This window comes from Hyperolius riggenbachi, chromosome 4, assembly GCF_040937935.1.
Source record: "Hyperolius riggenbachi isolate aHypRig1 chromosome 4, aHypRig1.pri, whole genome shotgun sequence".
In the NCBI taxonomy this organism is placed as follows: Eukaryota; Metazoa; Chordata; class Amphibia; order Anura; family Hyperoliidae; genus Hyperolius; species Hyperolius riggenbachi.
The window spans coordinates 309,672,458-309,687,535 of NC_090649.1; the positions used below are offsets into that span (position 1 = coordinate 309,672,458).

The 15,078-nt window shown below is 43.0% G+C and overlaps 1 protein-coding gene across 3 annotated transcripts in view; it reads right to left on the minus strand.

Annotated features, from left to right (window-relative positions):
* IFNGR1 (interferon gamma receptor 1) overlaps nucleotides 1–15,078 on the minus strand; it is a 105,793-nt gene that overhangs the window by 64,186 nt on the left and 26,529 nt on the right. The window contains exon 1 of one of the 3 annotated variants that reach the window (XM_068231658.1): nucleotides 11,992–12,098. The exons of 1 other annotated variant lie outside the window; for it this stretch is intronic. In XM_068231658.1, coding sequence (XP_068087759.1) covers nucleotides 11,992–12,094 — 103 coding nt within the window. In that variant the 5' untranslated portion in view covers nucleotides 12,095–12,098. Of the gene's footprint in view, nucleotides 1–11,835; nucleotides 12,099–15,078 lie in introns of those variants that run through there. One more of the 3 variants, XM_068231657.1, reaches the window with a different exon arrangement.

The following is a 15,078-nucleotide window of genomic DNA, read 5'->3' on the forward strand; positions in this document are numbered from 1 at the left end:
GAACGCAGAGCTGTTGTCTAACACCCGTAAACCTGGTATAGATCGTGCATGAAGAATGTAATAGAGGAAGAATCCCCTCATTTTTCTGCAGAGTACATGCACATAACTCTTAACTGCACCCACAGTTAGATTGCCTAGGCCACGATCGATGTTCTTTTTCTGCTGTCTGCACCCTCTACAAGTAATCTTACCAACGACTAGTTTTGATAGCTATTTAACAGCTACTCTACAGCTTTTTCCTAAGTTTACTTAAAATGCATCTCTGGTGTACATAAAAAAAAAAAAAAAAAAAAAAAAAAAAGCTAGAATGTCCTAACTCAATGGCCTCAATTCACTAAGCTTCTCTCCTGTCTTTAATAACTCTTCTAGAGTTGTTACCATGGTGATAAGGCATGTAGTATTCAGGAAACATTTTACCTCAGGCAAACCTTAAGTTAACTCTTCAATCCTTAAAATAACTCCAGAGTTAAAGACGGGCTGTTTATTAACTGCATGTGAAAATAACTACAGAGGAGGTAAATTAACTACAGAGGAGGTAAAATAACTACAGAGGAGGTAACTTAAGGAATGAAGAGATAAGATAACTCATGTGGAGGTAAGTTTTCTCTTGCCTTATTATCTCCAGCATGATCTTAGTGAATTGAGGCCATTGTCTGTTTAATACAATTCACTAGAACCCCGTATCAGATCTGCAGAAAAAGGTCCTAGTTTTTTCTATATCAGATATAGAAAAGGTTGAGACCTTTTTCTGCCAGGTGGTGGCGCTACACTCAGGAACCCAGCATATATGGGGCTCCGGTGAATCTTATTATATAGACGTGCTGGGACATTCACAGCAATGAGGCCAAGATGGCCAACAGAGTAGAGTGTCAGCTTGCTGGCCAGGAGTTTTTTGCTCCCAAAAGGAGAGACCATCTTATTATAGATGTAAAATTCCTAAGCTTTGGCTGCGATTAAATGCTTTTTATGTTATATACTTTCAAACAACAAGGATGTAATTAGAAACTGAGGAGTCAGAGTCCCCTGACCGGAGGACTTTCCAGGGCCAATTGCAGACGAACATGAAGTCAGAAAGGGACGACGTGGGAACAATCAGGCTGGAGGAGGCTGGAGAAAGCCCTAGGTATGTGTATTTTATTCCTTAGGCCCCATCTCAGGGTCACTTTAAGAGAGAGGGAAGCCTCAGGAGTCTTTGAGGCCTCTCTCGCTACTCTGTAGGCCCCTGTTGCTGAGCGCGCAGCTCCTCCTCCTGGATCAAGAGCACGAAATAGCCGTCTGAGCCCGCTGGCTCCGTGCTACTGCGCATGTGCGGGTGGGCTCACGCAGCCAATGCATGCACTTGATCCAGGAAGAAAAGCTGCGCCTAATGATTAGGATACTGAGGCTTCCCTCTCTAAATAGTGTCAGATTTTGATCCCAAGATTCGGCTCTGGTTCGCTTTAAAGGCATTTTATTGATAATGTGTGATAATATCATCTAGGAGAAAACTTAGGAAAAAAAAGGGAATTGAATAAGGACCAAAATCTCATTATTTTCGTACATTCCTATTGTAAACAGTTCTAGCAGACAATTTCCTTCTGCGTACTATATTTCCATTCAGTGCAAATGTATCAAAGGAAACAATGCACTAATGTGGTCAATGTGTTAGCCTCACTATGAGAAGATGTGTGGCTGTGAGAAAATGTGCACCGCTAGAAACTATCACACATGAAACCACTTTTACCATGATGTGTCTTCTAGTAACACAAAAACCTGATTAAAACAAGGCGCACAATCCAGCATAACGCATACCTTTTTTTCATAACCTGCACTGATAAATTCTCACTAGTCACTATGAGAAAATACAACCCTGTCAGGGACAGAACTGGAAGAAAAGGAACAAAGGGAGAGAAGGTTTTGCCCGTAAAACCAATCAGTTGTCAGCTTTCATATACAGACCTGTATTTGCATAGAAAATAAGCCATGTGGTCAAACTTTCAAAAGGCACAGATTTAACTGAAGAAAAAAAAATAATAATAATTCTCCCTGCACACTGCAAATCCGTTTTGCGATTCCGATTTGCAATTCCGATTTTCCCTGAATGCAATCAACAGAAAAACGGAGGAAAAAACGCAGCATGCAGTAACGACTAAAAATCGGAATTGGTTGTAAAAAAAAGATTAAAAATCAGAATCGGAATCGCATGCAGTGTGCAGGGAGGCTAAGGCCTCTTGCACACTACATGCGAATCCGATTTTTTAATCCGTCTGATTTCGGATTCCGATTAAAAATCTTAGCAGCATGCAGTACTTTTTTTTTTTTACTCAGATCAGATTAAAAAAAAAAAAATCGGTAGCGCATGTAGTGTGCAAGAGGCCTAGGAGGAGCCAATATTAGACAGGGAACACACTTGCAGGGCTGTTTTCCCTGTGATTCCTAGGTCTCAGTTGGCTTTTGTGATCGCATTTTCAGCTAACCCTTTGCAGCAATAGTTAGGTGTTTCCAGCGGCATATACTGTATGTGAACGCAAGATTTGTGCAGGAAAAAGCTCTGCAATTTAAAAACAAGTGTTTTCTGAGCGAGGCTATTGACTCTGATAGCCTGTTGAATTGTGCACGTTTTGCTGCCGACAGCGAAACGTGCACAATCGCATGTAGTGTGTTCCTTGCCTAAGTGTGCCCAGAGTGCAGGCATTCCTGGGGCAACAGGTGCCAGCTCTGCAATTTTCACTACAGCACCAAGCCCAGCAAGCAGGTCGTCGAAAGCTCACAATTAAAATTGAAGCCCCTACATCCCCCTTAAACTTAAAGCACATCTGACCTGAGAGGGACATGGAGACTGATATTTAATTCCTTTAAACCAGGGGTGTCAAACTCAAATGCAAAGTGGGCTGAAATTGTACACTAGGACCTATGCTACGTACACACATGCGACAACGATCGTTCGTTATGAACGACGAACAAACTTTTAATTGAAGAAAGAATGACCTAAGTAAAGTTAGTTTTAAAAGGTGTGTAACGATCTGATCGTTAAAACGAACGTTACATCACATAAAGCAGCTATTGCGCTTGCGCATAAAAATGAAAAGTTCCATGTAGAAATAGTGAAATGCGCATGTCAAGCCTAGTACGAACGACCGTTTCCAACGATGTGCTACTTTTGCAAACGATCGTCGTTGGGAAAAATCCGCCAAGCTAGATAGTTCGTTTTGAACGATCTAGCTCGTCCGTCGTTAGACTTAATAGTCGTTGGCTGCTTTTTTTTCAAACGATCGTCGTTTGAAATGATCGGGGAACGATTGTTTCAAACGACTATAGTCGCATGTGTGTACGCACCTCTAGTCATGGGCCAACCTCAATGTCTACTGGCCATCTTCCCCCCTTATAAAGTTCCCTGGTTTCTAATGGTACTCCTCCAACCCCTATACAGTTCCCTGATGTAGAGACCCCCACCCTCCCCTATACAGTTCATTAATGTGTAGTGCTTTCCCCCTACCTCCCCCATATTGCTTCTCTGGTGTTCTAGGGCTTCACCTCCAATATAGCTTCCCTGATGGTCTAGAGAGCATCAAACATAATGCAAAGTGGGGAAACCAATTGAGGGCCAATTTTAAACACTCCGAGGCTTGGAACCCACTAGATCGTTTTTTTTGAGCATTTAGGGAGCGCTTTCAATTGCTAGCGATTTCCCTAAACGCTCTGCCAATGTAAATGGATTGGACAGATTTCACAAGAGCACTTGTGATTAAGCAAATCGCAATCGCAGGACATGCAGCATTTTGGGAGCGTTTCTATTCTAATGAATTGTATAGGAGCAGGGAAAGCCCAACCAAAATCGCTTGCAATCGCTAGCCATTACGATAGCACTTTCTAGTGGGTTCCAGGCCTCAAGGTGGCCACTAACGATACAATTTGCTTAACCTATTTTGGTTCCTGGACGTAGAAACTACGTCCAGGAACCATGCACGCTACCGCGCGCTCCCGCGCGTGCACGCGCACTCCCGGCCGTGGATTCGGTAGCCAAGGAATCAATGTATCGGGCTATGGTGCCCGATCACCGATTCCTCTCCCCCGCTGAAAAAGCGACAGCTTCTCTCGGAAGCTGTGCTTTTTCTGGCTGTTCCCTCCCCGATGCGTCACTAAGCGTGTGTTACGCTTAGAGTGACGTCATGTAAACAAACTCATGGCCGCCATCTTGTGGCCAAAAAGTATTACTACAACTGAAAGGAAAAAAAAATAAAAATGAACACACATTTACATTATAAATCTATGGTTTACCTCCCACCCTCCCAAAACTACCCAAATAAATTGTTTACTATTAAAAAAAACCATTACAATAAAAAAAAAAAAACATGTAAATATTTACCTAAGGGTCTAAACTTTTTAAATATCAATGTAAAGATGAAATATTTCTATATTTTTTTTTATTTTAAACTTGTAAATAGTGATAGATGCAAAATGGAAAAAATGCACCTTTATTTCCAAATAAAATATTGTCGCCATACATTGTGATAGGGACATAATTTTAATGGTGTAATAACCGGGACATATGGGCAAATACAATACGTGAGTTTTAATTATGGAGGCATGTATTATTTTGAAACTATAATGGCTGAAAACTGAGAAAATGAATCTTTCCATGTTTTTCTTATTCTTCCTGTTAAAATGCATTTACAGTAAAGTGGCTCTTAGCAAAATGTACCCCCCAAAGAAAGCCTAACTGGTGGCGGAAAAAACAAGATATAGATCAGTTCATTGTGATAAGTAATGATAAAGTTATAGGCTAATGAATGGGAGGTGAACATTTCTCACGTGAAAACGACGGAACGCGAATGGGTTAAGGATCGGTTACAAACGATTCTTTGTATGAACGATCGAAAATTATAGTTTGGGACCACTAATAAACAAAAAAAATCTCCTAACCAATCCGATCAGATTAATTACAATTTGTTTTTATGTATATTAAACCTTACAATTTTTCATGATAATGGTCCTTTAAGGGGCCAAAGCCTTGCGGTCCGAAATAGTGGAACAGCTGTACACATGCTAAATTCTAGGCTAAGTTCAATCTTGTGTGTGTACATAGCTTGATGCTATATTTACACTGAAACATTGCAGTGCATTGCACAATATAAATCACATGGTAAATGCAAAGTGATTATATTGTGATGGTACATTCACATCAGTGCATGAAATCCATTGTGATAACATGGTGCATGCTGTACAGTACCTAATAACATGCGTGTGTACAGTTGCAGTGAAGCATACTTTTTATGTACTGGATTCTTCACTGTATGTCAAAAGGAACAAAAAAAGGAGGTCCACACACCTCCCTCTTAAAGGACACCCAAAAAGAAAACAAACTAATGAAATAAACAATTGTATCTATCCTCCTTCTCCTACAATGACTTTTTAAGATATTCAACAGTTTTGCTTTATATTTAAAATCTACTTTTTAAGTTCTGACCGTTTTATTGTTTTTGCTCAATGACACATTCATTGAAGTATGCCAGAACTAAAAATCAATGAACTATTGACCCTTTTATCTCTTTCCTGCTCTCAGCAACCATTTTCTGCTAGGAAAGTGTTTTATAGTTGTAATTTCTTATCAGTGAGGGTCACACTGTAGTCTGACCCAGTCCTGTCTCAGACAGGAACTGCCACTTACATACCTGATGTTTAACACTTTCAGGCAGAAAAAGAAAAAAAAAGGAATACAGCAGTTATTTGAGTGCTTGGCACTGTACATACACATGCCTATCTCATCATGTCACCTTGGGTATCCTTTAAGGAACTTGCATTTATTGTTCCATCCGCACACACATTTGAAAGGGTGTGTGGCCATCCCTTACTTTGGATTACGTCAGCCACTTGGTTCAGCGCCCCCAAAATAGGTAATCGTGGTGTGCGATTCTTTGGACTTATTGTCATTGTGTGTGTCGCATCACATACATAGCGCTATACAACTTTTTTCCCACCAATACAATCCTCTTTTTACAGGTTGTGCAATATAACGCCCCAGTGTGAAATTAACCTAAAGCTACATACACACATGCGACAACGATCGTTCGTTGTGAACGACGAACAAACTTTTAATTGATGAAAGAACGACCTAAGTAAAGTTAGTTTTTAAAAGTGTGTAACGATCTGATCGTTAGAACGAACATATCACGTAAAGCAACTATTGCGCTTGCGCATAAAATAAAAAGTTCCATGGAGAAATAGCGAAATGCTATAAGGTGATCCATTACAACACAGGGACGTGAACATGTGACGCCTACACGGTCCCCAAGAAAACCGCAAATGCATCATATGAGTCACCAGTGCACAATTTAATGCAGTGTCATGTTAGCAAATCTTTTCCTGCTAGTAGCTGAAGCTTTCATTACATCTCAGGGCCAGAAGGAACTAATTCAGCCCTTATCAGGCTTCGTGGAAAGCAAAATGTGGATATGCATTGTTTCTTGATGTAACCTATGGGCACATAGAGACTGGGCAAAACAGGAATTGTGCCAAAATTTCTCTCTGGGGCACAAGGGGCAAATTACACTGGGCTGGACCTGGATGTGTCATAACCCCTCCCAACTACAGTGAGGTTTAAAACACAATGACAAACTGAGCTCAGGGTCCCATACCTTTAATCTGACATCGAAATACCATCAATCGACGGCCAGCTGGACACTGGCAAATTGTTTGAATTACTTCTCACAAAGGCCTCTGGCCACATGGCAATCAGCCATCTTGAACTTTTCTCCAAAGACCTTCGATTGCCGAAGTAACAGTATTTTGAACTGTATTATAAGACATTCTATCCTTTTCTATCAACCCAATATGTTCTCACCGACAGGTATATTTACCTGTTTGTAAAGCATATTTGTGTGTATAGTTTTAGAATAAAACTAACGATTTAATAATTCAGTCTTGTGCCTGTTCTGGTAATCTGATTGCTTCTACAAAGAATCTGCCCTGCGAAGAGTCATACTACCGCATTGTTTATTCTTTCATATTAACTGTCATTTTGCTAGTTAGGTTTGCAAATAACCGTTTATTCCTTCCAGGGCTGTGGAGTCGGTACAAAAATCCACCAACTCCGACTCCTCAGTTTAAGATTCCACCGACTCAGACTCCTCTAATTTGAGAATGATGAATGCAGGTACTCTGAATGAGGAGATTCTTCCTCTATTACAAATTCTTCATGCACAATCTGAACATGGATCAGGTCCTATGTAATGTAACTGGGGGTACATGTAAGAGTGATGTGCAGGTACTTTGTAGGAAAATTAGGCGATTCTTCCTCTATTACATTCTTCATGTACAATCTGAACCAGGTTTATGGGTGATAGACAACACCTCTGTGTTCAATGTGCACAACATTCTCAGTGGTTTCCCTGCAGCTCTGTGGGGAGTGCATATGAAGAGTATAGTACTACTGTGTAACAAAGTAAACCTGAGACAGTTAAAATTAAAGTTTTATACACACCTGGGGCTTCCTCCAGCCCCCTTCAGGCTAATCAGTCCCTCGCTGTCCTCCTCACCACCTGGATCTTCTGCTATGAGTCCAGGTACCTGAGTGCGCGTGCACACACTCCGCCGCCGAGAGCATACTACACCTGCGCAGCACTATTGCGCAGGTGCAGAATGTTCCTGGCTGTAGGAGCGGCATGTGGCCGGACTGCGCTGACTGGCTGAATTACCGGGACTCATAGCAGAAGATCCAGGTGGCAGAGGACAACAACGAAGGACTGATTGGCCTGAAGGGGGCTGGAGGAAGCCCCAGGTATGTGTAAAACTTTTCTTTTCATTCGTCTCAGGTACCCTTTAATTCGTAGTCACCAAACCAGATTTTAACAACATATGAAATTTGATTTCATGAGCAAAGAGAGTGCATACATTTGCATAAATCAGCATCAACGCAGAATTATTTCCATCTCATTGACCATCTCTATTAGTGACACAGCTTTATTATTACAGCCTAGATGTTATTTAGTATAAATGAGAGATTCCTGTGTACACATCATATATACTGTACAGTCACAATCCGATATGTATATCTGACTTTAAAGCTAATGGGAACCCATACTGAAAAAAAAAAAAGTCAGATACTCACCTAAGGAGAGGAAGGCTCTGGGTCCCATAGTGCATTCCCGCTCCTCTCCCAGTACCCGCTGTTGCGCTGGCTCCCCCATAGCGGTATTCGACCGTTTCGGTCAAATACCGCTGTTTCCCCGCCAAAGGAAAGCTTCGGGAGCTCGAGTACTCCCGAAGACGGGCCGCTCTACACTGCGCACGCGCGAGCCCCCTCTATGACGCACAGCATGGAGCCGCCTATCTTCGGGAGGACTCGGCTCCCGAAGTCTGCGCGGCGGGGGAATTGAACGGGGGAGCCAGAGCAGCACCGGGGGTTGCGGGAGAGGAGAGGGAAGGCCCATAAGGTCCCGAGCCTTCCCTCTCCTTAGGTGAGTATCTGACTTTCCTTTTAGTAACACATGGATTCCCATTAGCTTTAAAAATACGGGGACTGCTTAATTGAAGCAGCACAGGTAACAAATTGGTTTATTTCATTTTTGTGGACTAAGCACAGCTATTACTGTATATATAAATTATTTATGATGACTATTATCTAAGAAATAGAACATTTTAGCATATTTTCTATTTTAATAACAGTTTAAATTCATTAGGAGTCGGAGTATTTTTTCCCGACTCCGACTCCAGGCACCCAAAATTGCTCCAACTCCACAGCCCTGATTCCTTCTAGGAATAGCTGGCGGGGGTCTCTTCGCCCCTTCAAATTCGAAGAGTCGTGGCAGTGAAAATACCCGATTTCCAGCGTGAAATTGATACATTTTTTTTACCGATTGTACATGTATGGGCACCATCAACCAATCTTAACCGTTACAGTGCACACAGTGGATTCGCCTACAGAAGTCTCTAGTACATGAGACCTGCATGGCAACTGTGGCCTAGTAATACTTGATTGGTGGGTGGATGTCACATTACATTGTCGGCAGCAGTGCGACCAAGCTTTAGTGTCAGTCTGTTCACCAGGTTTCAAGGCTTCGGGTTGCAACTAACCCCTGAATGGTAACAGGAGCATATCAGACAGAATTGGCACGCTTTGTCAAGTTATCTGTAATCCAGCAACCAGTCTTTTTAACGCTATTTCAACGGGACTGCAGTGCTGAATTGTCACAAAACATGCCCATAGAATTGTATGGGCAGTGAGTTCACATATAGAATTATTGTGCAGTGCAATGGATACAGTGTGAATGCATCCAAATTATAGCCGAAGGGTGTTTGTGGCCCAGGAAGCTGAACTATCCAACTAGTGCACAGTTCAGCCTCCTGTGCGAATGGAGCCTTAAAAGGACCCGGAGGTGTGAGACCTACGTAAGCTACCATATTTATTTAATTTAAACAATACCAGTTGCCTGGCAGTCCTGCTGATCTTTCTGGTCAGTAAGGTCTAAATCCCACACACCTGAAAAAAGCATGCAGCTAGGCAGATACATATGACATACTTATGATCTGCCTGCTTGTTCAGGGTCTATGGATCAGCAGGACAGCCAGGCAATGTGCATTATTTAAAGTGGACCTGAACTCAGAACGTCCTCTCTGCTCTAAAAGATACACAACAGCATAATAACCTTTCAACAAAAAACACTTCTTTGTTACAGCTGAAATAAATCTTAAAATAAATCTGCACTGTTTCTACTTCCTGATTCATGGAAGCAGACATATTGTTTACAGTCTGTGATTTCAAATGGGCTTATCCCGTGTCACATGACTGCCATGGCAGATAAGCCCATTTAAATGCACAGGCTATAAACAATATGTCTGCTTCCATGAATCAGGAAGTAGAAACTGTGCAGATCTATTTTAGGATTTGATTCAACTGTGACAAAGAAATGCTTTTTGTTTAAAGGTTATTATGCTGCTGTGTATCTTTTAGAGCAGAGAGGAAGTTCTGTGTTCAGGCCCACTTTAAAAGGAAATAAACATGTCAGACTCCATATAACTCTCACCTCGGTTCCCCTTCAAGCCACGTTCACAGTGGTGCGTTATGGTGCAGCACAACGGCAGCTCTGTAACACAGTTTGGCGCAATGCACCACCACTGGGACGTTTACTGTGTGGCAGGTGTGTTGCGGTGTAACGTAGTGTAGCATGGTAACACACCGTGTGCAGTGCGCGTTACTGTAAAACGTGCACATTACCAGTTACAGTGAAGAATACATTTCATTGACTGTATGCAACGCACAAGTAACGTGCAGCACTGCTTTCCCAATACATTGCACTCCTGCTGTCACAGGGAACGTTGCATCTCCTTGTGACACAAAGGGATTGGAAATGAGCATAACACCTGACTTTCAGTTACGCATTTCCTCTATAGAAACCATGGGCTGAAATACACTCTACACACAGTCAAAATTCAGAAAAAAATATTATTATCTGACAAATGATTAATTATGTCAGCTTTTGAAATCACTGTGAAAAGTTGCAACTCAACTCCTTAAAATTTCACTAACTGCAATAAATAAATATTTCCAGTGACATATCTAGGGGGTTATTTCACACTGGAGTAAAAAGCTAGGAACGGACAGGTGCTTTTACAGGAGTTGCTGGCACTTGACAGTGATCTCAATGGGGCTGACAGGAATTTTCAATTGACTAATTACTAGTCAGTGACAACAAAATGCCTGCAGCAGCACAAAGGCCAGCCAGTGCTCCATTTGTAGTGTGAACTGGCCTCATTGAGATGAATGTAGTTTACACTGCCCCAGCATTTTGCAAGTCATAAAGTGCCACAAAGTGACAAATAAGGCTGATCAGTTATGTGAAGCTGAGACAGTCACTATCGCTCAAAGTTTATCTAGTGTGTGTGTACAGGGCTGGTAGTGGGTCCCAGGCCTTGGGGACTGTTTTGGGAGAAATATATATCACACTTCTACACTTTTTGTTTGGTATTGAACGTAGTGGGACGAGTTCCTAGTTCTTTTGGGTTCTTTTATGTCTATTCTGCACAATAGAGATGGGAAGTTCCCGGAAAAACATCAGTATTTGGATGTTAGTAATTCGTCAGCAACATTGCAGTCAACATCAGGGGATGGATAGAAAGACATCCCAGCAATATAGACACAGTGACACCCCCTGCTTACCAGCAACTATTTGCAGTATCACTATTGCATACATTTGGAATCCGCAGCGGTACACTTGGGCGCAGGATACAGCCGGTATATGGCTGATCCTGCTTCTGCACAAGTCCGGGCCGTGTTAATTACTATTCCCCCTCCAGGCCGCCATGGATAGTGGGGGAATTATATAATTCGGCTTCCAGCGATTGCTGGAGGCCGAATTACTGTGTTTTTTAAGCAACTGTGGCTCCGTCTTCTGACGGCGCCGATGTTACTCACTGAGCGCTGCAATAGGAGTGATTCCGATTGTAGTCTATGGTGGCGCCGGCTGCGACCAAATCTAGCAGCGCCGAAAAGCACTGCTCCGTCACTATGGTAAGACAAGGAACAGGAGCTCAAAGTACAGTCAGTCCCAGTTATCTTGCAGGCCCTAGAAGAGCCAGCTTTGAAGCATCTATTCTTATCATATAGTTTTGACATAGACTTGGACCACTTCAAAGCATGCTGCTAAACATTATCACGTGCATATGTTGGGAAAGGTTAATGCAGGAAGTCACTACGGGGATGTACAGAAGTGCTCCTGAAACGATGCCAGTTCCCAATGATCTCATTCTCATCTCTATGGATCGGAAATGTCACATCTGTACTGCTGGCATCTAACAAGGAGACGCACTGGGGTCTCTCTCCGCTATAACCAGATCACACAGCAGCAGCAACCGCATTACCTTCCTCTTCCTCCGGCTCGCTGGGCCGTCCACCAACTCGGGTAACCGCTGCGAGGGCCAGAAGCAGGAGAAGCCTCGCATTGTAACGTGGGTAGAGAACAGCCATTCTGAATGCTAAACACAGCAGGGAACGAGGGAAGAACTACTAGTACGTACAGTATTGTATTGGATAAGGAAGCGGAATTTCCCCTCCCCACATTACATGGAGACGCGCCTGTGTGCACGGCTTACAGGAAGATCCTCCCTCCTCGGTATCCATGGCAGATCTAGGAGGAGCAGAGTACTAGTCACATGCAAATACTTTACACAGTGTGCCAGGGAGCGTGTTCTCTGTTTTCTTACATCATTCTGCAAATAAATCCTGCTTTGTGGGACTACATTTGATAGTTGAGGTTACCTTGCCACGATTACAGTGTTTTGTTTTTCGGTTTCAAACCACAGACACTTCAGGCTTTCCTCTAGCACAGAATCAGTTTAAAAACAAGAAACATACTCAGGGCTGGAACCCACTAGAGCGATTTTTTGAGTGTTTAGGGCCCATTTACACTTGAGCGTTTTCCCGGCGATTTAGGTAAAACGCTCAAACGCTAGCGCTTTTCAAAGCGCTAGGGTAATACAAGTCTATGGGCCCGTTCTCATTTGGGCGATTTGCGCCAATCGACGCAAATCGCCCCAAAACGCTAAACGCAAACACGTAGCTTGCACAATTTTCTTACGATTTCGCCGGTGATCGCATTTTAGTGCTATAGAAGCGCAAAACCTGATTGCTAAAAAATTGCCAGGTGTGAATGGTGATTTTTTTTTGGCGTTAATCGCCAAAAAACGCTAGCAAAATCGCTGAATGGGCCCCTAGGGAGGTTTTTAAAAATGCTAGCGATTTCCCTAAACTTAATAGATAGGCCAAATTCCACTGGAGCGATTACCAAAATTGCAAACGCAGGACATGCAGCATTTTTGAGCGTTAGCGTTCTTGCAATGTAAAGTATATAAACGGCGTAATCACTCATCCAAACCTACACAGAGCGATTTGCTAACATTTTTAAATTACTGCACATTGTAAAAAAATAAAAATCAATTGAAAGGACCAATCAGAATTAAAATCGCTACACAGTTGCTGGCAAAAAGCTTACACTTTTTAAAATCGCCAGAAAACGTTCATGAAATCATTTGAAAAACGCTCATTAAAAGCGATAGCGATTTGTAGTGGGTTCCAGGCCTCACACAATTATAGGGAAGGCTCAGGGTCATATAGAGCCTTCCCTCTCTTCACCTGGTCCCCTCTGTTGAGCGCTGGCTGTCCCATTTGAATCCGTACTTCAGTACTTCAGAAGTCTTTGGGAGCCGAGTCCTCCTGAAAACAGGTGGTTCCATACTGCGCAGGTGCGCGATAGAGGGTGTCACGCGTGTGCAGTATATAGCGGCCCATCTTCGGGAGCACTTGGGTTCCCAAAGACTTCCGCAGTCCCCCGCGGCGAGGGATTAGAGCAGTATTTGACCAAATTGCTCGAATACCGCTATCGGGGAGTAAGGCTGCACGGTTTTTCGGTTTTAAACCAAAACCGCGGTTCATGTGAAGACGATCTGGTGATCGTCAGCATCCTCGGTTTTCAGAGTGCCCGCTGCCCGCTGTCTGTATGCTTGTCTTGTATGCTTGGACGGCCTACCGTTGCGCCGTTTGGCCGCCAGAAACAGTGAATATTTATTATTGTTAATGAGCCGGGCATCGGGGGGCGGATCCACTCGAGCGAGCGGCACACAGCTTCACCAATCTCTGGATATCGATGGAATGACGGCAGCGGTAGGCGGGCACTCTGAAAACCGAGGATACTGATGATCACCAGATCGTCTTCACAAGAACCACGGTTTCGGTTTAAAACCGAAAAACCGTGCAGCCCTACTCCCCGATAAATATTCACTGCTTCTGCCCAATCGGCGCAGCGGTAGGCGGGCCAAGCGTACAAGACAAGCGTACAGACAGCTGGCACTCTGAAAACTGCAGATACTGACGATCACCAGATCGTCTTCACATGAACCGCCCCCCGCTGCCCTAACATGAACCGCCCCCGCTGCCCTCACATGAACCGCCCCCGCTGCCCAGCTCTTAAGCAATCTTCTGCTGCAATACCTGGCTAAACTATACTGGGGGCATTGTGAATTTAGTGCTAAAGTTCGATTTGAAAAAAATCGGAATCGTAATTTTTGAGAGAAAAATCGCAATTTCAATTTTTACCTAAAACTGTGCAGCCCTATCGGGGAGCTAACGCTGGAATAGGTACCAAGAGAGGAGCGGGAAGGCTCTATAGGACCCAGAGCCTTCCCTCTCCTTAGGTAAGTATCTGGCTGTTTCTTTCTTAGTTTTTTTTTTAAATCAATACCCAATGACTTTACTTTACTTGCAGTTCAGGGGGAAAAAAAGGTACACATTTGTTTTTCAGTTTTCTGCATGCATTATTCTGCATGGATTTTCTGCACACCATGGGCTTGATTCACTGTGATAACAGTGATAACTCACAGCATGGCCACGCTAGCGTAATTGCAAATTTTGCACGCAATTGCGAATTTTTGCATGCAATCGCACACAAAAAGTCGCCATTACGTGCAAAAAACGCTAGCGCGACCGTGCTATGAGTCATAACTGTTTAGTGAATCAAGCCCCATGTGTGTTTGTATGCAAAAAGTCGTACGTGTTTTTTGAGAACTGACAAAATGTTCAGAATTATCCTGCAAAATGTCAGGGTTTTTTTCTGCGAGCGAAAAAACTGCAGAGGACATACTTTTCTTTCAGTTTTCCACACACGTTTTTCTGCATACATTTTCTGCACACTACGGGCTTGATTCACAAAACCGTGCTATACGTTTAGTACGCAATGTAATGCACGCAAAGGTTTGCGCGTGTAAAGATTTACGTGCACACGCTAATGCGGCAACGCGCGCGCATTAACACCCGACAACCTTCGTTAGCACGCAAGTAAATCTTTACGCGCTAACCTTCGTGCGCATTACATTGCGTGCTAAACGCACTGTTTTGTAACTTAAGCCCTTGGTGTGTTTGTATGCAGAAAAACACGTGCATTTTTCACAGCAGCCAATGTAATTGATAGAGAAAACTGACAAAATGTGCAAAATTATCCTGCAGAATGACAGTTTTTTTTCTGTGCGCATTAAGTGTGAACTAGCCCATTGATTAACACGAGTTCTCAGTTTTTCTGTGCAGAAAACAAGCACGAAAACAGTCAAGTGTCC